Consider the following 26,090-nt stretch of genomic DNA (forward strand, 5'->3'; position numbering starts at 1 on the left):
GTCAACAGAAGCACTTTCTCTGCTGTGCTTCATCCTGCTTTGTAGTTGCATTGTTCAAAGTAAGTATGTTTGTTTGTGAGACAGTGTGGCAACGGTGGTGACTCTTCACCAGTGATGGAATTGAGGAGAACATGGTGTTTTGTGGTAGTGAGAGCAGCAATGGGAACTGCTTTTAGGTGTGCTGTCTTTAGTTTCGGGGTGGAAATAAACTGGAACAATTGCATTTCTTCCTTGTTCATGGTAATAATAGATGATTGTGATTACATAGATTGCTGAGAAAGGAGAAATGGGAGATGTTCACAATGATTTCAAACACAGGGGAGAGATTTCTTCCATTCCCATCTAGAGCACATGAATTAGGTGCTGGCAGTGCTGATGCCACTGGAGTGGAGGCAGATGATTAGTGTAATATATTATTGAAATACTTTGATACTTTCTGGTAATATATCTGCCTCAAAATCATCATTAAAACCTAGACTTAGTAAAGTAGCCATTTTTACTTTATTGATGATCTTTGAAGATATGGAGACATAATAGCAGTAGTTTTGCATATGAAAAATTACATAAGAACATGCTGATGACAGAGTAGGGTCTGCCTTCTCACTATCGATTAGATACATAATTGCAAAAAAATACTGATTTTGAATTAGTGTTATTATAAAATGTTAGAATGTGTATCTAGGATGCAAAACAAACTCCAGACTTTATGGTTTTAGACCTGTTGTACACTCGCAAACATTTAAATAATTTTAATATGCCTATCAACTGTGTTAACTGAAAGTAGCATTAAAGGAATCCATGTCTCTGCTAGGTGGAACTAAAATCAGACTTTGTAAATAATACCATGTTGTAATTTCTAAAGAAACATCTGCTTGAGAAGGAAAAAATTTGAAGTTGCAGAGCAGACTAATGCAAAACAAACAAACAAACAAAACCGCAACAAAAATCCCCAATGAAAATGAAACACAAACTTCATTCCTTTTAAAGAGCTGGAAGCAAAGAATTTCTGTGAATATTCTGGAGAACTCATGGTACAGAATAATGCTTCTTTCATTGCTTGATAAGAGTTTCTCTGCTGGATGTATGTATGTATGTATGTACCAGGCCCATTACCTGCTCCAAAGTGAAAAGCCAAAAGCAGCAGTGAATGCAGAACCTGAAGCTTGTTGCAGTGCTAGCTTGTAATGGTTCAGGAGTTTGCTTTTTTTCAGTTTACAATTGGATAGTATTCTGTTGAAATTTTAGCTTTATTGGAGTAGATAATTTAAAGAATGTGCTGCTTCAAGAATTGAAAACAAATATATAATGGAAACCATGATGTGTGCTACCTTTCAGGCAGATTTTTCTGCTGTGATGGTTGCAGTAAAATATTGCAAGGCTGAAGGAATAAAGAAATCCTCCTATTTTTAATCTATACTGAATAAATAAATTGGTTCATTGTATTAGAAATTTTATCTAATAGGTATGCTTTTTTCCCCCTTTCCCATGCAGAATGTCTGTGTGTGCTTGGAGGTACATTGACATTTACAGATCAAAGAATGAGCCTTTATTTTATTCATAATTATGTGTGAAAAGATAAAAGGATCACCTTAAGTCAGTGTGCCTGTGTGTATTGATGTCTTTGGTATTATTTCCCTCAATTGTCACCTTGGAGTACCCTTGTTTTTGCCCCTCTCTGAGCCAGTTATGTTTTAACCTGTAATGTCTGGCCTTAGAGCAAGCCCAAAAATTAGCTCCCAAGGTAGTTTCAGAGCTCACTGTTAAAAAGAGGGACTCTATTGCCGATAGCTCTTCCTACACCCTGTTCCAGCTGTGGAGGCAATCTTTTACTTTCTTAGCATTAAAAGTTTTTGTCTGAACCCTCAACTCTTTTGATGTTTCATTTTTTTACATAGAATAAAATACTTTAATCATTCTGCTAATTATGTCTCTTCTTCTGAACCAGTGAAAATAGAGTATGGGTTTTTTTCCATATTGTATTGTACTGGTTTCCTTACATAGTGTTCCCTTCTTTCTTCCTTTCCCTCGGGTTCCTAGGAGAACTGAAGTTGGCTGAGGCAGCAGAACTGGGGCTGTAGTGTGAGTCACTACATTGCATTGCACCCATCTGCCTGGGTAGGGCTTTTTCCATAGGCACACATTTATAGGGGTACATGTATTTGTGTGCTCTGCATACTGTCATCCCCCTTGGCTTCATGTCCTAGGACGTGAAGCTGGGAGCAGAGGGAAGAAACAGAGGGCAGTAGCTGAGGTGTTAGAGGTATTGTGTACCTTGTTTGATGTATGGAGCTGGGTCACCATTCTAAAGACCCAACTAAGGTAACTGGCAAAAATCAATACCCCTGTATGTACTCTGAGGGACACCATTTTCCAAGGAATTACAGTGACTCAAAGGACAAGAGATTTTTCAATACATAGGTGGCAGCTGCTGTTCTTTCTCCCACCTTAGAATCATTGGGGAGTTCTTTTCCTTCAGATGTGGCTATTTCCTTCAATATGTAAGTAGTTCTTTTGATATTACTGGATGGATCTCTTTTTCTTTTTTCTTTTTGTGGCCTTAAACTGTCTTGAGTTTTAATATTCCAGGGTATTTTTTAAGTATTAATTTGTTTCTTTTTCTCTGCTCATTTCCACTTGGCTTCCATTGCATTCCGTTTCTCAGGTTTTTCGAATAGGCGACTATTCTCTGATATATTCTCATACCATGCAAACAGAATTTGTAAATTAGCATTCACGCCAAAAGAAACTGTGTTTTGTCTTAGAATATGTAAGGAAAGGTTTCCTTCTATTTTCTGAGTCTCAAAAGTGGTTTGTTTTGCGGAGTCTTTCCATAAAACAGGAATTGACATGCGTTGAGTGTATGTAGGCATAAAGCACAAAGCTGGAGAGAATGCCCCCTCCGTTGTTTTAGGGGGAAAGGTTCCAGCACAGATGGCTTTTTCTGAGAGTTGCTTCAGTGGTGAATGTGATTGTTTACTAGGAAGTTATTTTTGTGGTCTCAGCAAGTTCTTTTGGATGGACACCTTTCTTAATGGCTGGTCAGCTTGGACAGATGGACTTTTAAGGGTGCTCTTTCTAATAGATGACTATTTGTCGCTGTATTTTGCACTAGAAGTTGATTTAGGCTGTAGACTGTCTGAATTGCATGCAACCATTGCCATCACTCCTGTTTGCAGTCTTTGGGATTTCGTAAATAAAAGGAATGGAAAATGAAAGCAAAAAGAAAGGAAAAAAGTATTTTGATGTGATGGAAATGTCATTCTTCTTGTATATGGGCTCTACCAGTTTACTAACCAACCTGTACGATTTTTTAAATTGTTCATTCAGTAAATTGTTCTTCAGAAGAGGAGATAAATATATTACTTTACTATTACTCTATAGTTATTGAGTTTAAATCTACAGAAGAAATTGTTCTGGTTTGTGTGTGAGTCCTGGGGTTTTGTGTTTTGGCTGTGAGGACTAAACCTCAGAGGAGATGGGCTGTTTTGTTAAGCGAGCCATTTCATCCTGTTACTTCCCCTTCAGAGACAGAGAGGCCTGGTTTTGTGTATGTAACTGCAAATAACCTGAGAGCCCTTGATTAATAAAACTATGTGCATTTAAATTCAGAAAGAAAGTTAGGTACAGGAAAGATGATACTTAGCTTTCCCCTTTTGGAGTTAGCAAACTGCAAAAAAACTGCAGTATCAATGGCAGGCTTCTAAGGATTTTTGAGGTTTATAAAGAGAAAATGTAATAAAACATCTTGTGTTTTCTTGTAACACTTATTTAATGTTGGAAAACATTAGTGTAGTATAATACAAGCATTTGGGCCATATGGTAGAATTACTAAGGCTTTACGTTTTGCTAGGTGTTGGTATGGGTCAACTGGAGTCAAACACAGTAAGGTCAAAGGACTGTTGTACTGTCAGGAGGGACTGTCTTGAGCTTTTTGATGCTGAGGTACTTCCCTTTAGTCAGTATTTGCATCATTGTCTTCTAAAGCATTTCTTTGAGTTAAGGGGCTGTATAATTGGTGCTTTGTAGTTTCTCTGTTCAGGTTTGGGCTTGGTGATCCAAACTTCAGTCTCCATCTATCACATCTTTGCTTTTCAAATACAGAACTGAGAGTAATACGAGAGGTGAAATGATTAAGAACTGTAGTTACATGTGTTTAAAACAGAATAATTCCATCTTGGTTATTTGGAAAGGTCTTTAAATTGGAGGGTTGTTGTCTTGCATTCAGTATAGTCTGCGTTGTACTTGTGGGGTTTTTTTTTCCCCAATTTCTTTTTAATTGAGTGGGTTAGTGTTGGGAAGTCAAATTTGTATCCTGAGCTGTCCTGTGCACCTCTTTTATTTCATGTAAATGTGAGATAGCTAAATATAAATCATCTTTTCACCAAGTGCTAGAAGGGGAGAGGGAAGATAAGCTATAATATACTTCCTGAGGGACAGGAGTATGCATTGAGGTAGACAGTTTGGAGCATCTCATTCATATTAGTGATTTCTTTGTCAATATCCTGTTAGTGTTTCTGAAGGAGGCAAAACAGTGTAGATTTTCTTCTCTACATCAAGGGAACAGAAAGCAGTGGGAAATCCTACATGGCTACTGTGCCTTCTCCCCACACTTTATAGATATGTTCTTAGAATTATAGGGCTGCCTTAGATTTAAGGTATTGCTGGATAAATTCTCATATTGGGATATCTTTCAAAATCAAGATAGTGTCATTTATAAGATTAAAAATCAGGTGGAAATATTTTTATTTGTGTTGGAAAGCAGAGACTGCGGATTTAAAGCAAGCAAGTTTCAGTTTAAATATGTAGAGAGAAATAGGAATGGTAGGTCTTGAGAAACCCCATTCATTTTATATGCCTTCTATTTTCCTGTTATATAGAAGATTTTAGATCTCAAGACCATTTAAATTTACCTACTGAGTCTTCCACTTGATTTTGCCACTAGGGTAAGAACATACATGAGGCAATTTATGGAAGCCTCTAGATCATGTGTTTGTCTCTATTCACATATGTCCCTGTATTACATCTTTATAATTGTAACCTTTTGCTCTAAAATGCTCTGGGTACAGAAGACTCTGGTACTGGAATTTGAGTGTATCTTTCCTAATCACAAATAGGCATGTGTGTAGCACAGTGTAAATTACAGGAATTAATGCAATAGTTGTTTTTAATATAGTTGTTGATTTCTTTACAGAAGCCTCCAGACCGAATAGTGTTTGATGCATGGAAAACTTTGACACTGCTTTTTCCTGTATTTGAAAAGCAGTGATAAAGTAGCTTGGTTGTTGAAATGTCAGAGTTTCACTTTGACATTTAGAGAAGAGTTTCCATTTTCTGATTTGTTCTGGTGTGGCTTTTTTTTTGATATTGAGCTTCTTAGAGCAGATAGAAAAAGTCATTAATTGAGCTGTAAAGCATCATTTTTGTATCACTAATGGAGTTGAAGATTTCTGGAATTTATAGCAGTGTCCTTTAAAAAGTGCTGTTGATGGATATGTTGCTTCTGAAACACTAACTATCCCATATGGATCTTAGCCTTTGAACATTTTCTTGGAAACTGTACGTGTAGGTGGAGGAGGAGAAGAAGTGGGAGGTTGCAGTCTGAAAATGTGCAGAAATGTTTGGTTTTTCTTTCTGTGTAACAGAAGAAACTTCGGTATGCTGAATTCCTTAGTAATAAAGAAGCAAAGACAAGTTAATTTGAAATAATAAAAGCAATGATAAATAACACAGAACTACGTGAATGTCTGATTTGAATATTCCAGTTGACAAGAAGTTGTGTTTAGCTCTGTACTGAGTGGATGAATTAGTTAATTTACATTGCATTATGGTGGGCTTTTTTTCTGAAGAATTTTCTTGAAAAGTTAATTGCTTGTCTCTTAATACAATTTTTAGTTCATTTTAAACCAGCCACTGTACACTTTGCACTCTTATTAAATGTATGCATTAATATGCAATATAATTCATTGTCGTAATATTTAGAGATGAATAACTTATTTGTTAAACAAGAAAAGATCATTGTTTTTAGCTGTCTCTGTATGAAGTCAGGTGGAATTGCAGTTTTGTTAGAATACACAATAAAAATAAATTTAAGTATCTTAAGGGAAAATTGGCTAAAATGTTGAAGAAATATTACTTATAAGTAAAAACGAATTTTGAGAGATTTGCTTGTTTCTGTTGCATTTAACAGAAAATACTGGATTAGTAAATTGAATGAAAATATCTGGTTGCCTTTTCTTTGAAGATTTTTAAAACAAGGAGAGCTGTTCTGTAAAATTTGATTTAATGTTTATGGAAACTGAAACATATCTGAATTTCAGCTGAAATTTATTTCTTAACTTTTTATGTAACTCTGAAATTAGCAGCAATTATTTTTTTTCCTCTGGATATTTATATTGGGAGTTCTCCTAGATAATTTGTTTGACTTCCTCAAATTTACCAGCCTCAAACTTGTTTATCTTGAATCTTTCAGCTCTTCAATGGAAGTTGATGTTTTAGAATATAATAAGGTTAAAATTTTCAGCACTCGAAAGTTCTTTGTTTCAGTTTGAATTGTAATGGGGTTATTTTTAAAGAATGAAACCCATTGCTATAAAAATTGTTTGAAATTAAAATATTTCCATTAAAATTGTACTGTACTTATGTTCTTTATGTGGCTTCTGTGACTTTATGGGGTTCTTTTAGGCTTTTTTATAACCGTAAAGCAAGTGGTACTGTTAAAAGCATTTTACTCTAGAGGAAGGGTGCCTAAATTAAAATGCATTAAAATTAGTATGAAAAATTTCACAATTTATTGCTTTGTTGTTTGGATTTTTTTGTTGTTGTTGTTGTGTTTTTTGTTTGTTTTGTTTGGGGTGGGGTTTTTTTTGTTTGGTTGGTTGGTTTTTGAATGGGTTTTTTTGCTTGAATTGTTTTGGGATTTTTTTTTGTTTGGGGGGATTTTTTGGGTTTTTTTCTGTTTTTAATCAGAGAGTAATGGTCAGTAATATATTTTAAAATTTAGTTACTGGGTAATTCGTATTTCTCATGAAGGATCTTTTTTTAAATTAATTTTCTTCTCATAAATAAATTTTCAAAATTCATGCTAAGTTTAAAACCCGTGCTTTGACAGCCTGTGTGAGAGTTGTGGGTGTGTACATGTGTCCTTTTTATCTCTAGTATCATTTTCTGTGTTTTGGTTAGGTGATGCAGCATATTTTAGGTTTTTAATTGAGAAAAAAAACTTGATGTATTTGTAAATAGACTATGAAAGAGAGTACCTGTTGGTATTGGATGCACTAGTAATTGAAGCTCTCTCTTTAGTGACTCTTATCTTGCTCAAGTTACTTTTTTGCCAATTGACAGCTTTGTAGTAATATATAACTGATCAAAAACTAATTTCAAACATAAAGGTTTGAATACATTATAGAAAAATTAGCTCTGACTTGTTATGATTAGAAAATCTATTAAGATATGTAAATATGGCAATAGATGGAAATGTACAAATAGTTGGCTTCCTAATTGCCATGGGGAGAACTAACAGCTTTACTCAACAGGATCCATTTTTTTTATTTCCAGCTGCATATTTAGGCTTAAAACTGGCTTCTCCAACACTGATACAGGATATTTGAAGAACAACATTTAATAGAACTCTAGTCCCTTAAAGAGGAAGTAGTTTTCAGAACTCAGTTGTATTGAGACATTTTTGTTGGTTTTGCAGTGTATTCTCTAGTTTAAAGGTCACTTTTGGAGAAGAGTGTCCTTTCTTAATTGTTATTGATACTTGAATAAGAAGCTGGAGGATTCTGGAGGAGTTGTATCTGTTGTTTTTAGTAGTGTTTGGTCTTGCCATCAATATCTCAGAAATTGTCATTGGTCTGAATAATGTTTTTTGTATATGGAAGAGGGAAAATAGAAAAAACAGTAATATCAAATCAAAAGACAGTAATAGCAAATCAACTTTAAAAAAAGTCACTTAAAATTGCTTCGAAAAAGAAATGCAGCTGTATTTAGTCTAAAGTTGAGCTACATACAAAATTTTAAAAATTTAGTGAGTAGTCTTAGGAAGGGGGTGCTAGAGAATTTTGCAAATACCTTTAATGTTTGGTTCATGTTATTCTTAAGCAGAACTTAACTGTGAGTATAGATAAGCCTGTGGAGATGTTTTTTTTATCTCTGGGAATGGTCAAATGCAGTTAAAATACAAAATGTGGTCACTCATCATTTCAGACAGGATACCAGCTTGCAGGAATGGAATGATTTGTCAAATAAAACATTGTAAAATTAGGAAGTTCTCTGTTTTGTAAATAGGCTTTTTCTAGTAAAGGTATTGTGGAATATTAAACCATAATTAGCAAATGGAATACAACTTATACTAGTGGCAAAAAAACCCTTTCTATGCAAGTGTTATGTATGTATTTGATAAGGTATGTTTTAAGATCATGTTTTAAATATAGCTGAAGTTGTTTATCCTATGAACCAATTTTCATAGAGGCTGTAGCTCTGCAGCCCTGTTTCAGTGACATCACAGAAGGCAGAAGAGAGAGGAATCCTTTTGTTTTTAGCAGGAGAAGGCTGAGCGGCTGGGGCCTCTGTGCTGGCAGCAGCCAAGGTTCAGCCCAGGAGTGTGGCCAGCAGGGCAAGGGACACACGTAGGGGTAGGGGAACTGGCACTGTCCCAGCATCGGGCCAGAGGAGAACAACCAGAGGGAGATTCCACCACTTTGAGCTTTGGGGCTTGGGGGAGCTCAAGACATTTCCTAGGGAGGTCAAAGGAGGATGAGGTGGGAAGGCTGGAAATGCTATGAGGAGAGGGAATTGGAGTACAAGCTTGGGGACCTTATAGGTACAATGGAAAGGCTGTCTCAAGGACAAGCTGGTAATGAAGGGGTGCTTGCACGATGGAAACTTAAGTGACAGGAAGCAAATTCATAGGAAACTGGTCTTCAGCCTGCTGCTCAAAAAACAAGCTATTCTTTAGAGCTGCAGCTGAGCTAGGAAAGGAAGGACAGCACGTAGTGATGTGACAGGCACGTTTCTGGTTTCCCTAGGACTAACCAGGCTAGAGGCCAGAGGATTTCTTTCACTGCTGAGAGGAGGAGGATTTATAGTGGGTCCTTCTTGGGAAATGTTGCTAACCAGTTGGTTCTTTTTCTTCTTTTTTGGTCTCAGTAATATATCCTAAGAATAATACCAGCTTATATCACCTGACAATGTATTTATATGAGTAAAAATGAAGTAATTGTGGTTTACTTGTAGACTGAGTGGTGTTACTTCCTACAAATTGCAGTAACAAAACAGGCTCTTTGCTGCTTTGCAATGCTTCTTTTCCTTCCACACTTCTCACTTGAAAGTTAGCCTCTTGCTTTAGATTACTCCTTACAACAGCTATTTCTGTTACAGATGAACTGTAACCAGTGAGTCAGAATAGGAAAAGTACAGTTGTAGTAGGTAGATAGATTAGTAGATAGATTTCCATTAGAACAAAGACAGTGAAACATGCTAAAACTATGCCTGGAATTGCAAGTATATTCAAGTTTTGTACATGGGACTCCAAAAGTGCTTGAATGTTTTGTTTTCCATTAAATCCTTTATATGGGTTTCATTCTGTTCAGACATAATAGGGATCCCCTTATGAAGAATAGTAAGTGAACATTTCTGTTAGTAGAATAGTGGTGCTTTACTCTTGTAGAGATGACTCATGTGGATTGTACTTTTCTTTTTTTTAATGGAGTTGTGTTTTTTGTTATAGATACATATAAAAAGTTTATGGTTGTCCTAACTTTATTCTTGCTTAGCTGATGAGCCATCCCACTACACTGTATTTTTAGACTTTCCTAAGGAAATGAAGCTTACACCAGTCATGCTGTCACAATCAGCTGTCATAGTCCGTCCATCTGTCCATCCTTGATAACTGCCAATTTTAGGCAGTCTTGACAGACGGGCAGAGATCAACTAGTTTTTTCCAGGTCTGTGCCTGGGAGAGTCATTGCTGGTGTCTCTCACTGGAGAAGAAGGCAGAGCAGCCCTAGCTCTTTGCTCAGTCCAGGCAGGGCTGAAAGGCAGTGGGGCACCAGGCACTGTACTTGGCTGGCCAGCCCAACAGAGGTAGGGAGGAGGGCAGCACCAATGGGAGATGGAGTTTGCTTTGCAGGCATTTTGGAGATTGCAGTGAGAACTAGAGATACGAGAAGGACCTGGGAATGTGAAAGCAGTAGGGAGTCTTACTGTGAATCCTGCAGGAGATACGGGAGGAAGAGGAGGAATAACTCAGCAGGAGGTATAAAGAGAAAAACAGGAACAGATTTCCTTCATTCTGCTCATGGAACAACTTGTTTCCTCCTCAGTCATGGACAGAGTTATGAATGTTGCAGCCTCACATAAAAAATGATTCTTAGATAATGTGCATGCTCTGTGCTGTGCCTGACTGCAGATGGGTCTCTGCATAGTTTGTTCCTTTGGTCAAACCAACTGGAAAGTCTTTGGTGTACATTGCTGCTATTGCAAAAGGTTAATCATTACCATGCTGTCAGCCTTAAAAAGTTTGTTCACATGAAATGTTAAGCTTAAACTGAAGAACTCTAGTAGTCTTTATTCATAGAAACTAGAAACTTTTCTGTTTCTTTTGGAGTTTTTCCCACCTGATTTATAATAATTTATGTTAAATGGGCATGATAGGAAGCAGCATTTGAAATGTCAGATGCACCGTTGGAAGGTCTGTTAAAAAGGAGGGAATTATGAAACTCCCAATGAAAGAAAGTGCTTGAATGATAACTTTTCCCTAAATATTTAGATACCTTTATCAGATTTCAGAAGGTTTTTTTGAGAAATTTTGGGGTTTTACCTGTTTGTCAACAGTTTTTTCTCTAGATTCTTAAGTTTATAGCGTTTTCTTGTCACATTACATCCTGAATTCCCACAGTTATCTCTGTGCTCTGAGCTTCAACTAGTTAGGCCAGCTACTTCACCATCTACTGCTTTTTTCATTAGTTCCTTTGCTGTAATTCCAAGAAGTGAACTGTGTATCTTCATTAGTGAGCCGATAAAAGCCTAAGTTTTTAATCTGGAAGGTTCAGTCTCAGTGGAGGGCTTTATGTAGAGTGAATCCATTGAAATACAGTTGCTTGTTTTCCATGAATTTATAACAAGTAATTTCCCCCTTTTCTTAACAGAACGACCCTTAAGTTGTGTTTGTTTATATCACTGTAATTTAATGCTCGTTAGTTCTGAAACATCCTTGTCTTTTTGGTTAAAAATGATCTCTAAACTGATGAAAATTTCCAGTCTTGGCAGAGATCAGAGCCTGCCCAGCTTCTGATTAGTACTCGCTTGTACACTCTTTTCCTGTGATTGTCTCCCCTAGTACAATAAGCTGCCTCCCTCATTTTGCCTGAAAGTGCAGCCACTGGCTCCTGGCTGAAGTGATGTACTTAGAATGACATTAGGATGTAGCAGGCTCCAGCAGGAAACAAGGCCCTGCTGGGGAAGGTCAGGAAACACTTTAGGATCATCAGAATTTTCTGCCGTCTTCTGAGACCATAAGACCATGTATTAATGTATTTAACCCTTCTAGGCAGTGATCCCTGCAGCATTGTTATGCAGTGTTAGTCTGTGCTGTACAGATAACTCTGAAATAAGCATGAAGTTTTGTGGTGAACAAACAGCTTTGCTGAAAATGCCCACTAGATATGCAAGTACATATATATCTAAATATATTAAAACACACTTTAGCAGTGGCTGATTGAAAGGGCCTGAATTGTTAAAAACGAAATAGCATGCATTTCCTTATTTCAGATTATTTGAAGAAGGAAAAACAAAGTACCTTTATTTATATTCCTTCCATTAAGTATTGCATAATCAGCATGAGTGCTATTGTGTCTCAACTAAATCTCTCATCTGCTACCCAGGCTCTAGGGGTATGGAGAAAAGTACTCCTATTTCTGTGATGGTTTTGTTTTCTGTCCTTTGCATGACATTTTGGGTGTTGCTTGGTTGTGCTATACTGAGACATAATCTTTTGTTTTTCAGAAATTTTATAATTTCAGAATTTCACAAGAAAGTGCTACTTGTTCACTTTATTTGTCATTTTGTTTATACATAAGCTTAAGCAAGGGTTGCTGCAAATGTTTGAAAAGTACACCAAGTGTGTTGTGCAGTTTTTCTATATTTAAACGGACACATTAGTATGGTTTGTCTTAATTTAAAAAAAAAAAATGTGTTCAATGTTATTGTTGTTTCTTCTGTACGTTGTATTTAACACTATAATTAAAGCCATGACAGGGCATCAGAATTTACAGATTATAGGGAAACATATGCAAATGGTCTTCCTCATCATCAGGTTTCTGCTGTTACAGTACGTGATGAAATGTAGGTGAAAGAGGTGTGGGTTTCGGAAGGGGAATTGCAGATGGAAGGAATTGCAGCTGTCTCTGCCTGGGTACTGCCAAAGCAAAGAGAACAATACAATCTGCAGAGGAACTTTAGGTTTTATTTCTGTGCTTGTTAATTTTTGTAGGTTTTCTTTCACTTTTTGTTTGAGCCAAGTTGAAGTAATCTGAAAAATTAAAAGGCATGGTCATTTGGCTGGAATTTAAAGATACATAACAGCAAGCTCAAGAAATGTTTCAGTGATCAGCTGTTCTCCTAGTGAAGAAATCACTGTGTTTAAGCATGTTTAAACTCTACTACTTCTGAGAATAGAAATCATAACACAGATTGCTCTTTACCTAATGGTGCATCAGCTGGACGTTAATGAGAATCTCTTAAAGGTGTTGCTATTTCCTGACTATGTAGTGTTACAGAAGAGATCTCCATTTAGCAGTGTTGTTGAAGTGAGGGAGGCTACAGCATGTCACCACATCCAGCTTTTACAGTCTGGGAGCAGGCATTCCAAGTGACCACTTTACATTTCTGTCTTTAACAGGCTTGGGAAAAACCAAGAGAAAGACGAGCGCGAGAGACGCCTCCCCCACTCCCAGCACAGACGCCGAATACCCTTCCAACGGCAGCAGCGCCGACCGGATCTACGATCTGAACATTCCCGCCTACGTGAAGTTTGCCTACGTTGCCGAGAGGGAGGACGAGCTGTCCCTCGTTAAAGGGTCCCGAGTGATTGTCATGGAGAAGTGCAGCGATGGCTGGTGGAGAGGTAGCTACAATGGACAGATCGGCTGGTTCCCTTCGAACTATGTGGTAGAGGAGGTTGAGGAGGCAACTGCAGATTCACCCAGCTTTCTCAGCCTAAGGAAAGGCGCTTCCATGAGTAATGGCCAGGGCGCCAAAGTACTCCACATCGTTCAGACACTGTACCCATTCAGCTCGGTGACAGAGGAAGAGCTCAATTTTGAAAAAGGAGAAACGATGGAAGTCATTGAAAAGCCAGAAAATGACCCAGAATGGTGGAAATGTAAAAATTCCAGAGGTCAAATTGGTCTTGTTCCTAAAAACTATGTAGTAATCATTAGTGATGGTCCTTCCATGAACACTTCCCATCCACCTCAGATAAGCTACACGGGACCATCTTCTACCGGACGATTTGCTGGAAGAGAGTGGTATTACGGGAACGTTACCCGGCACCAAGCAGAGTGTGCCCTGAACGAAAGGGGAGTGGAAGGAGATTTCCTTGTTAGAGATAGTGAATCTTCGGTAAGTGGTGCTCGGCCTGCAGGTTTGTAACCCCCCATGCATGGGTTAGCAAGCACGGCACTTAACAGATTCCTGTCTTTTATCCTTAAAGAAGCGAGCAGGGCTTTGGCATTACCAACCAGCACCCTCCCTGCTTGTGAGAATTGGTCTGTCAGTGAAATGCAGCGACATTTACACTAAAATTTAACAGCTGTGGTCTCTATTATCCAGGGGTTTTTTAAGTTAGCGGACAATCAAGTAAATATTTCAGGTTTCCATTTGGCTTTTCGTATGTTTCTTATGCAGTCCTCAAATTTAAAGCACTACAAGATAAAATAATTCTAGTTGATTGAAGATTTGGTCATTGATTTAATCTTAAAGCTATTTTCAAATAGTATCTTTGCATTGGTCAGTTCTGTTCTGCTTTTAATTGAATAATTACATAGTTTCTTTAGTAATTAAAATCCCATTTTCATGTACTTTTGAGTTACTCAGATCATTTAGATTGTAATAAGGTAAAGTTATTATTATATCTAGTTAAGATTGTTATATACAACAGAGAGGGCCAAGTCAGCAGCTCATATGCCCTGAAAATTGAGCCTTGATGACATCAGAGGGATCTGAATAATTTTGATTATGATTCATGTAATTCTGAAAATTCAGATTTAAAAATCAGCTGAAAGAACTTTCATGTATGCTGAGACCAGAGAATTCACAGTTAAAGCACTAAAATGTAATTATCCTTCTACTGTGATTTTGAAAAAGTGACAGATTTTAATTTTATATCATACATAACATTGACAAAATTGACAAAGTGCAATTTTGTAACAGTCACAGATATTTTTATCTGAAGACAGTATTGTCTGATTAAATTTCAGGCACCTTGATGAATTTGCTCTGCAAAAAGCATTATAGCCATTAAACTACCCTTTCTTTGAAGCTGTGTGTTATTGAATTCCTATTTCTGCTTAATTGTAATCACTAAACAGAGGCAAATGCAAATAAAGCACAGGAGGAACAGGAAAAAATTGAAGATTAAATAAAGGTAAACTAGAGGAAGATAGGAAGAAAAATAGGAATTTAGAAATCATGACTGATTTACAGAGGCTGAGAGGAATCAAGTTTGTTTAGTCAAGAAAAGACTGATGTGGGACACACAGTCTCTTGAAATGTAGAAAACCACTGTAATCATTAAATTACAGTAGTTGCTCTTTTTTCCCCCAACATTCCTTTTCTGTCAACATCCTGTCTGATGTGGGCATTCTGCATATGGTGGATTCTTGGTGTATCTGTCCAGCAGGTAGAAGCCCACTTTCAGATCTAGAGGCTGATGGTGATTTATCTTGAGACTGTAGCTATGAATTTCCTTTTATCTCTTGGGAAAGTGCCAGAAGGACAGTTTGAAAATTAATACATTACTTAAAATACAAAAATGCTTACCTATTGTGCATGACGTGTCACAGTGACCACTATCCTATGGCTTGGGTTTTTTTGCTACGAGTCTGCCTCTATCTTTAGAGTAAACGAACTACCTTGAAAGAGCACAGTAACCTTTTAATTTAATATGACATTATAACACTAAATCCTTGTATTCAAAGCAGTTTCAAACTTTCTGCCTGCATTGTTGTTGGAGAAATCATTGCTTTGGAGTACAAAAAGATTCATTCAGAATGTGGTCTTCAAACTATTTCTAGCATCTAACACTTAGTGGGATAACAGAAAATTTATCCAGTTCATATCACAGCAAGTTTTTTGCACACCTGCAGGAAAAAGAAAAGCACTGAATTGAGGAACTTACCTTTCTTCCTTCTTTTTGTACTCTCTGGTCTTGCAAACCCTGTATTTGAGACTATTTTTAGCAATGAGAAAATTGTAGGTATTCGTGTAAATGCCTCTCTTGTATTAGTACTGCATGAGAGTTTTAGGTTTTTATTAGAGTTTTAAAGAAATAATTATTTATTAGAGGTTTAAAGAAATATTTATTAGAGGTTTAAAGAAATAATTTACTGCATCTCAGACTTTCGTCTGCCCTAATCTTTATGTATCATTCCATCATATAATGCGTTTATATATGTGAATTATAAAGCACTGGGAATTGCTAGGCTTTTTTCCCTGGAGTGCCACAAGTGATATAATAAGTGAATGGGCATACTTGATAGCACTGAGAAATGGATCGTAAAAATCTATTTCAAACTTAATATGTATGGAATAAAGAAAGACTTTAGCAATAACTCAAAATTTCTGACAGTTGCTGTATTTCACACATGTGACTACAGAGGTTGTTCATGCTGTGGCTAAAAGTCACCAGGAGTGTCTTTACAATCTGAGCAGATGGTCTTGATTAGAGAGAACAGACTGAGCAGAGCCAAGTTGTCAGCTCTCTGATTTGCTCATCTGACCATCAGACCAGCACTTTCCACTACAATGTGTTGTTAACTCACCTATTAAAGTTGCAGATGCAGGGGTTATTCCTTTCCAGAAAGGCCCATAGATGAAACTGTAGGTCATGCTGCTAATCCTGGGTCTGATTTTTGACCTGTTTTAGAGTTTTCTGTAGCCTTCCATCACCACAATTACAAAAATTGGTCTGCAGAAAAGTTTTCCATAGTTTCAATCTTGCTCTTGTTACTGAGCTACTAAAAGCTCACCTTGGATAAGTGATAGTTTGTATTACACTGTATTTGCTTGATGAGACTGTCATGTTTTTCCATTTCCAGTGTTAGTAGCTGCAAGATTTTACAATATTTCTCTAGGTTTTACTTACCAGATGTTTGTCTTACAGCTAGATTCCTTTAGCCAAAAATATTCTCTTCAGTAACACTTAAGTCTACAGGATGCTACCATAGAGGAGAATAACCTGAGATGAACTCTGTAAGGTAGCTAGGAGCCTGATTATCTTCATTAATTACGAAATACTATTATTAGAACCATAAACTTGTTTGAACCATTTAAGCCAATAGTTTATGTAACAGGCACAGTTACCTACTGATAACATTTTTGCCAAGTGTGTTATACCTAAGTAATGTCACCTTAGTATTGGAGATCTAAAAGAACTGGGCACGTGCCTAGTTAGAAGTACTGCTAACTAATTGTTCTTTCCAGTGCGGGCTACTAGGTTGATGAAACTTGCAGTTTGTCTCATTTAAGTAACAAAACAATGAAAAAAGCGCAGATTTAACCTATGCAGTTTTCTGTAGAGCCACTTTTTGGATTGCAGGCTCTTCAGCTGTCAGATTCTTGGTCTCTTTGTGTAGTTCCTAACCCAAGATAAACAGGTCTTAGCTGGTACTGGTGGTCTTGGTTGGGTGGGTGATCATCGTGCTTTGAAGATCTCTGATTTCACTGAGTATAGAAGCAAATTGGGGTGGGAGAGGGTTGTTTTGTTCAGATTCACACCAGAAAACGAGTGTGCTCACTAGTACTTGTAGCTAACAGGAAGCAGGGGTATCTCACCTGTGGCTTCAGAGCAGAACTTTTGCTGCAGACACCCTTAAACTTCAAAGGGAGCTTCTGTCAGAACTTGTGGGCCCCTTGCAGTCCTCTGCTTGTGGGTGCAAAACTGGTGATCAGGTGAACACCAGTGCTTAGTAGTCCTATGAGGTCTTCTCACAAAGCAGAGGTGGTGTTATTTTTCTCAGATTATGAGTGAGCTATGCAAATTTTTGGATGATTTCAGGAGCAGTTATTCGTTAGGAAGTAATGACTACCTTGTGGTGGTAGTGTCACAGCATTCAATTTACAGTAACCCATCCTAAACAGAGTTGCAGGGTATAGTTTTAGGATGATCCTGGTGATTTTAGGTGTATTAAAATGATGCTGAGGCTTGTAGGTACGACTGGATTTGTCAGTTTTTTGTGGGGTCATATTTAGCTTCTCTGTTTGTCTAGCAATGACAATGGAGGGAGGAGACAGGGATTGAGAATTTGTGGGGTTTTTTGAGATGCTAATTCCGTAGCATTCTGAGTGTCTCCTTTTCCGAGACACTGGGGTTTTAATCCTGCAACTGTTGGACAGAAGCAATGACATCTGGCAACTGTTTAAGTGAACATTGGTCATGTTCTGTGACATGCAGTGATTGATAAGTACAGCAGACATGAGGATAAAGTTTTTCATTGAAATCAGGCATAAAGAAATATCCTAGTGGCTTTTTTTAAATGGAAGAACAGAAATCTTATTAGAGCTGCAGTTGAAGATCAGTGACACCAGTTCGTGTTTCTGACCTGTGTAATACTGATTTTGGAACATGAACATTACATAGAGAGGAGAATGATATTTGGTTATATCCAAATGAAACAGAAGGGGTAGAGAAAGGAATTAACTCTCCAAGATGGCTCTTTCCAGCCTGACCGTGGATCTTTGAGCTATGACTTTGAGTTTTTTGGCTGGGTGACTGAGTAAAAGGAGAAGTGAGGGAAAACTTGGGTATGAAAGTGGAAGGAGTTGGGGATCCCCAGGACAGGTTCACTGATGGGAGTTCAAAGGGTCTGGAATAGTTTGAATAATGACTGCATGAGAATAACTTTCTTGGAGGAAGGACATTGGCAAATGAAATTGGATTGAAAAGGAAAATTTGAAAGAAGTTACAGGATCAGTAAAAGACTTTCAGAGGGAGCTGTTTTTCACAACCTTGCCATTTATAGATTATAAAATTATCATTTCATTCTCAAATTGAGAGTGTGAAGAGAGAACTCTGTTTTTCCTGTTTCACTTGTTCTTCCTTATATTGCTTTATCACTTGTTTTCATGGTAGTTTTCAAATTTTTTTTCTTTTTTTTAAGATCATTCAATTCCTCACTAAAGAAATAAAGAAACAACTTTCTACCTTTTGTTTTCCATATGCTATAGGCACCAGCTAGCTCATGGTCATCTCTAGATAAAGATGTGTTAAAATAAAGGAATAAAAAACAATTCAAACTACTACTACACCTGAACTGGTGCATTAGAGGTAATCTTTAATTTTTTGGTTTAGGAATTGATTTAACTTCAAGTTAGGTTTTTCAGGTTTAGGTCTTTTCAATTACGATGCTGCAGAAGTACTCAGTTTCCCTGCCACAAAGCTATGCTCTATAACTCCGTTGCAGAATCATTAACTTTTCTATAGACTTAAGGGATTAAAGCTTACTTCTGATGTGCCTTTACTTGGTGTACGTGAGTCTTTTATTCCTGGAAAAGTTACTATGCAAACATCCAAATGTAGCAATTAATTTAAGAGAGAGAAGAGCAAAAAATTGGCCAGCAGTTAGAACAAAATAGCTTAAACAGTAAATAAAATAAACAGACTTGGAACAAATCCAAGGAGGACAGCAGGGAACCAGTTCAAACTGCATCGAACCAGCATACTTTGAAATGGTAGTGTTAAGAGCAATAGTTTATTTAAATTTTTTTTAATAGTGTTTTTCATGAATTTGTATTTGTTAGGGCAGGAAGGAACCGAAATATAAACAAAAACAAGCCAAATTGCTTTTGCTGTTCATTCTTGAGTCCTATAGAAGTTACTACTCTGAGACCAATAAAGGGTTTCAGGATTTTTGCAACAGCTGTTTGAGCTCTTCCATCTCTTTGCACCGGATGATGACTCTCAAAAGAGTTAGATCAGCCTTTCCGCTTTTTACATTCTTTTAAATTAAATCAGATAACAAAAAGAACAAACTTTGTAACATATTCTGAAGAAAATATGATAACGTCTTCTACTTATGTATCAATCTAACTAGCAGGCTCCAAGGCTGTGGAGAATAGACAATAGTTCAAAAGATATGTTCATTCACAAAGGCTATAATTAAACTAGCAGAAAGAGTATTTAATGCATTGTGTGAATCACCTCACAAAGATAGAAGTCTGGCCAGTGCCTGGGTTATAGGGCAGTAGGTCAGAGGTCCAGCATCTCTCTGCATGTCATTAGCACATCGTTTATGGCCAAGAAATAATGATTCTTAACAGATTCAAGGAGCTTTGAAAGCTCATAATTTTCACATGCAAGAAACAACTGTGCTTTGTCAGAAAATACTAAATTTTTTTTTGAGAGCGAAGTGATTATTTCACTTATTTTTAAACTTTTACCATAACATTGTTTCCTGTTCCTAAAACAAACAAACAGATGCTTAGTTCAGATTATGAACTTCCCGTTTGTAAGTTCTTCTGGTTTAATTGAGGGCCTTTTGATTACTGGTTTTTGTTTGGCGTAGGCATCACTTGTTGAAGCAGCAAAACATAGTCAGCAAGCTTTGATATTGTTTTTTGAATCCTAACCGGCTAATCTGTACTTGGTGCCTCAGTCTGTCCTTAGTGAGATCCAACAGACCTGCCTGTGTTCAGGGCACAGCAATCAGCACACTGCCCAGAGCCCATGCTCTAAATTGCTCTTCTAGGACCCCAGGGTCCCAAAGCTTCTGGACAGCTTTGTGCAGGGCCTGTGTGTTATTAGTGTTCAATGGCTGCTGCTTGGAACTGTGGAGATTCCACTGGAGCCAGGTTCCAGGCCTCCATGGCTCTGGATGCTGGAGCGTTTGTCCACACTGCAGTCAGGGCTTTAACCACAGCAAGTGTTTGTGCAGCCAGGTTAGCTTTAATTCAGTGTGGTAGGTGCTGAAAATGAGCCAGTCTTGGTGTGAGTTCGGTGCAGCATTCTTTGTGATGCTGCTCAGGCAGGGCCTTCATATCAGACATAGCTGGCTTAAAATCCCAGTTTTCTTGGATACTTGGAGTTAGGGATGGATGACAGGGCGCAAAATGTATCTTGGGTGGAGCACTGGAAATCCCAGAGATACGCTCTTATGCACATTTCTTGCCATCACTTTCTCCCACCCTTCCCAGTCCCCTCTTGGCAGTCACAGAGAGTGTTCCATGGATTTTGAGCCAGTGGCTGCTCAATGCCAGAGGAAGCCTTCCTGATGGAGCCTGCGCTGACCTGGTCAGGGCCCAGTGACCCCAGATTATAGATGGAACAAGTAATTATCCTATGGGTGTTACATAAAATAATTTTTAAAGAAGTGATGTCTGTTGATCTGGAATGTAGTGGCTTGAGGTAGAAGAGGGTGAGGACAAGGGTGTGGGGAGCTTGATGCTGCCTTTAGCAGTACAAAAGGAGAAGAGCTGCTGCCCAAAGCCAAGCCTCGAGTCTGACGAGTTGGAACAGAGCCAGATCAACAGGCATGGCAGGAGCTTTGTTTGCTGTGGGCAGGACTCATGGAGTCAGAGGGAAGACAGAGAAAGCATTAGTGCTAAAACAGAAGGGGAGAAGCAAGAGATGAGATTTTGGGATAGGCAGGATGTGAGGGATGTGTAGACAGAGACCTATTTTATTGCAGGAATAAAGACAGCATGTCTGAGAAGTTGCTTTTTTGAATATGTACTCAGGGTGTGTTTGACCCCTTGTAAATGCAGTGTAAAGGACTCGGGGTGTGGCTTTGTGAGTTGAAGTCTGATGTCAGCAGTAACATGTGAGGGCTCCTGACCCCTCCACTTGCTCCTCTGCTGTGCCACGGTTGTACTCAGTATTGTTCCTAAGGCAGTGCTGTGAACCAGGTGGGGTTTGTTTCCCCTGGGAAAGCACAGGTTTGCAGTGCTGGCCCAGCCAAAGCAGTGCGTGGTGGGGAGAGGACCAAGGGCCACACTAAGGTTGTGTGAAAAGCCTAGCATGTTCCTTCAGCAGTTTGTGCATGAAGCCATGCCTTCAGTGGACTGACACACTGCAGCAGTACTTTCAGAATAGCACCAGGCATTACTTAACTCCACTAAATGCTTGTTACAGTCTCTAGTGTGTGCTTTTTATTACTCATTTTCCTGCTTCCATACACCTCTCACAGGGCAAACCCATCTGTCATATCCCACTCCAGCATGGAAGGGAGCACCCAGGATTGATCAATGAATGGTAAAAACCACAAGGGTGCAAAAGAAGCTCGTGAAGTTTTATTAGCAAACTACACAGTTGGCATAGAAATTCATGTTTTGCCCCTACTGTCTAGTAGTGAGAGTAATAATAAAAGAAAAGAGGGAAGAAAGAGAAGGTGAAAGGGAGATCAGACTGCAGAGGAAAGGAGATCTGCAGTCCTGGGTCCAGGATCAATCCAGCCAACAGGGTAGCCAGGGCCTGGGGGGTGCATCACCAAGGCTTTGTGAGACTACCTGGTTATAGGTAAGTTTCCCGTCCTGGAATTAGGTTTCTTGCTCTTCATGTAAATGAATCAGTATGTGTACTCTTCTGGACCTTTATGGAAATGGGGAGGAGCTTTGAGGGTCTTTTGGTGGTCTTGATCCCCCTCTACTGGACTTGCCTGCTCCTTGACCCCATTCCTATACCTGCACTGTTTTGTGATGTGTGGTCTCTATGGAGCAGAACAGGAAAATTGGCCCCAAAAAGGTGCTGCCCTACCTCTGCACACCCCCCTTTTCAGCCACATCCTTTTCTAACTTGCCTGCTTGAATGATTGTTGGAATTTGAGACATAGCAGCGCATTAAATTCTTACTGCCCAGGCTTCTACACCATCTCTGTGGCCAGCCAGCAGCAGTAGGTGGCTGGAGACAGAGTTCAGCTGGAAGCAAAGGGACACTGTGTCCTTTCTACCCTCCTGTGGTGGTGTGTGATGAAGAAAGTGGAATGGTCTCATTCTGGCTGTTTAGGTGACAGTACTCTTCTTGTTAAAGCAACTGATTGCCAGAATGAAGAGATTTATCATTAAAAATTGTTATGTCCTGGGTAACTTAATTAGTGCATAAATTCTGTCTTTTCTGGGTGGTGTGGTGGTGAGCTTTTTACTGTTTTTCTTCTGTAGAAAATTGTATCTATTAGATATATATATATATATAACCCTTTTTTTATAAAAGAAAGTGTACTCAGTGGGAGAAATAATTCCCTATACATGTGGTAATGAAGATAAAAGGTGCATGTGTTTTTGTCTTTTGCAATGCAAAGCAAGAATGGCCCTCTAGTGGTCACAGCTTTAAAAAAAGAGAAATGAGGGAAATTTTCTTCATCTTACCCAAGCAATATTGTACTAATTGTTTTCTCCAGGGCACTGTAGTGAGGAAGACATGCATGATAAAAATTCTTCCCTTCTCCTTGACATTCTTGTGCATCTAGATTGAGTAACTAAGATAATATTTGTAATTTAGTCATGTAATTGGCAACTTCAGACTGTGCATCTGGGAAGCTTTCACTTAACTGACTTAACTGTGCATGTTAATAACAATGGCAATTATTTATTAAATAATAAGCTATTTGGTTTCTTAAGTAGCTAAAGCACCAAGCTGTGGAACAGACTAATGTAAATTATTGTCAACTACGTGACACAGTTTGTTCCTGAAACTGCAAAATTATGCCATCATTTTGTTCACTTTTATGTATTTGTTTTTTTCTTTTTGAATTCTTCTCAACAGCCCAGTGACTTCTCAGTATCTCTAAAGGCGTCGGGGAAGAACAAACATTTCAAGGTGCAGCTCGTGGACAATGTCTATTGTATTGGGCAGCGACGATTTAATACTATGGATGAGTTGGTGGAACACTACAAAAAGGCTCCTATCTTCACCAGTGAACACGGGGAAAAGCTATATCTTGTGAAAGCACTTCAGTGACGTTGAAGATGGACTTGGCCACCTGGGCCTCTTATAACTTACAAGCCTTAGGTCCTAAATTCACTTTTATAGAACAGAGCAATATCTGAAGCAGGCTTAAGGAATAGGCTCTTTCTAGAGTGTTTGCTCTGTCAGTTGCTGTTTGTCCCCTTTTTTTTTTCTTTTTTTTTTTTTTTTCTTCGCCTCTTTTTGTGTTCCAGTTTTGTTAACCTCTGACCACCTCTGTTAAAGTTGAGAGTTTCCCTTGGGTGACCATGGCAAGCACTCACCTTCCCGGCAGAGTTCAAAATGCCCCTCTCCTGTGTACGTTTACATAGTTAGCTCAGATCAAGGAGGGGTGTTTTCAATTCAAACCAGTGTTAATCTGTTCAGACTGCTCATGCAGGCAGAACTCTCCATTCAGAGACATCAGGCACAGTTTGAATGCACTGAAGCTGCAGCTGCTTAAGTGAGAGAGAGTAGACATAACAGTTGTGGCTGTGAGTTCTGTAGCTATATCGCTTACCGAGTAGGATAATACAAAACCTCCTAGTTCCTAGAAGCACTCTTTACACTGTACTCTGCTATTACATTGCCTCTCTGACTCTTTGTAAAGAGTACACTAATTAAAAGCATTTTGTAATAGTACTTCTTAAACTACTATGGTAAGATTGTAGTAAAAGAAAACTAGTGTATTTTGGTCTGTAATTGCAACAAAGAGAAATTTTATTTGAAAGTTGATTACTAGAGAAAGAATAATTGAATTGTAAAGGCTGAATGTTTTGGTAATCTACAACCAAATGTGCCATCCACATAATGCTTTTTCCTCTTGCCCTTCTGCTTGTTTGAATTAAACGATTATGTATTTAATTCTCAAAGTAATATGTATCTGTAGCTGATTGTTGACACTAATACAGAAGATTAATAAAAACTGATCTTGGGACAGGGTGGGGCGGGCTACCAACACTATATATATATTTGCTTTACGAAAAGAAATATTCAGGTTTTACAGAGGATGGCGTGGTTGGTAGGAAGAGACACACAGAATGTTTATGAAGAAAATGCATTTTTCTCTTTTCTTTACATTTAAACTCCTTTATGGTTTAAATATACAGTCTTTAGATGGCACATTCCTGAGATTGAAGAAGGGATCATGAGATCTCAAAATCTTGCATACTCAGTTTTTTGGATATTGTAATAAAAAAGGTATTACGTCATGATGGAGTACTGGATTTATCCTTGGGTGGTAGTCCTGGTGTTACTTTAGCAAGGTGAGATACAGTGAATAATGAATTTGTTTGTCTTGGAATTTGTGTGGCCTAAAAAGAAATCATCTGCGACTGCAGAGGACAGTTTTGATATGAGGCAGTGTCTAATGAGCTCTGTGTTTCTTGTTTCTGTGATAATTAAGTCCATTCATAGCTTTAATGAAAACTGCAAGATGGACCTATTAAGACACATTTCTTACCTATTCTGTGTTTCAGTAGTAGTGCAGCTACCTCTGTGTATAACTCTAGAGCAGGTTAAGCAGATACGAGCACTGTCTGACTTGCTTTGGGGTAAATCATGCTACTGCCAGGAGACTGCACTGGCACCTTTGCAAATGAACTGCAGTCTTGCTCAGATCCAAGAGGCAAGTACCATTTCTGAAGTTCTATGCACGTACTATTTTTCCACCCCTTTTGAAATCTTATTTCTGTAAGGTTTTCCGAATTAACAGCTTGTATTGGAACTCAAAAAATCTATTTTTCTGTATGTGCATTAACTAAAAATTGGGCAGTGACACTTGTGCTTGGTAAAGCTTAATGAAAGAAAGCAGTAATTCAGAGCAATCCAAAATGACCATGCATTATCCTGAAGAGCACCTACCCACAAATGTCTTCTAAGAAGATAAAAGTTTTCCTTAGGAAGTTGGTGAGAAGTACCAGTTGTTTGCAGCTTACCTACAGGAGGACTCCACAGTGGGCTTCTTAAACCTAATGAGTAAATTCTGCAGAGAATGTAGGGATTTGCCTTCTAATGCCTAGTTTTTTCTTTAGGTGAATTTAAGCATGTACCAGGTATGGCAATAACATTAAGAAAGTGAGCTATATGTTGTATGAGCATTTTCAGGTTTGAGTGAATTGCTTTTCAGTCTTATTGTCTCTTGGTAGTATTTGCAAAAATTATATATGGGAATGGTTTACCTTTTCAGTAAACTGATTAATCTACTCTTTCATGCCCTGTGTTCATTTTTTTTCCTGAAATATTCTCTATGTTTCCTGTTTCAGGAGCCTTCGTATGCCTCTTGCAATCTTTTTCAGTTTTTTCTAGTCCATTTTTACATGCTCTCTTAGTTCCTAACTCCTTTCTAGTCTTAGTAGCTTTAAATAGACATCTGAATGAAGGTTTTACTATGTGCTTTATATTTTAATGGATTTATTAAATTTTCTTTGCTTGTTTTTGTTACCTCATGCTCTGTAAACAGCTTCTATGTCTTGAGGTGTGAATCGTAAAGTAATTTGTTTTGGCAGCAGTTAGTTTATGACCTGTAAATGACTAGTTCAAGTAATTTCTTTTCTTTTTTTTTATTTTCTTTTTTTTTCTTTTTTTTTTTTTTTTAAGTAAGTCTCACTTTGTTTTTTCCCATGCTGTATTTTATCAGCATGCTTTCTGTTCAACAGGCTCATTAATAACTCTTCAGTGGTTCCCATCATTATTGAGGTATGTTCATACGAATTTTGCCACCTTTTCCTGCCCTTTTGATCTCATTTGTTGGACTTGCTTAAGCATTAATAATCTTCAATACTAAATGCTTCATAAAGGAGCAATAGACATGGATTTTTATTATTATTTTCCTATTTTGTACACCTCATTTAATTATTTGACAAAATCTCACCTTTATTTTTGACTACTTACGGCCTCTTTGTCAAAGCTTGCAACAGGGGCGGGATTTTTAAAAAAT

At 37.9% G+C, this 26,090-nt stretch overlaps 1 protein-coding gene across 4 annotated transcripts in view; it reads left to right on the forward strand.

The window, feature by feature from the left end:
• NCK2 (NCK adaptor protein 2) overlaps positions 1-24,363 on the forward strand; it is an 84,898-nt gene extending 60,535 nt beyond the window's left edge. For 2 of the 4 annotated variants that reach the window (XM_066313711.1, XM_066313712.1), the window contains 2 exons: positions 12,899-13,620; positions 22,973-24,363. In XM_066313711.1, the coding sequence (XP_066169808.1) occupies positions 12,899-13,620; positions 22,973-23,167 (917 nt within the window). In that variant the 3' untranslated portion in view covers positions 23,168-24,363. Of the gene's footprint in view, positions 1-10,100; positions 10,256-11,531; positions 11,670-12,898; positions 13,621-22,972 lie in introns of those variants that run through there. The other 2 variants (XM_066313714.1, XM_066313715.1) reach the window with 2 other exon arrangements.
• Positions 24,364-26,090: the final 1,727 nt, after the last annotated feature.

This window comes from Sylvia atricapilla, chromosome 2 (genome assembly GCF_009819655.1).
Source record: "Sylvia atricapilla isolate bSylAtr1 chromosome 2, bSylAtr1.pri, whole genome shotgun sequence".
In the NCBI taxonomy this organism is placed as follows: domain Eukaryota; kingdom Metazoa; phylum Chordata; class Aves; order Passeriformes; family Sylviidae; genus Sylvia; species Sylvia atricapilla.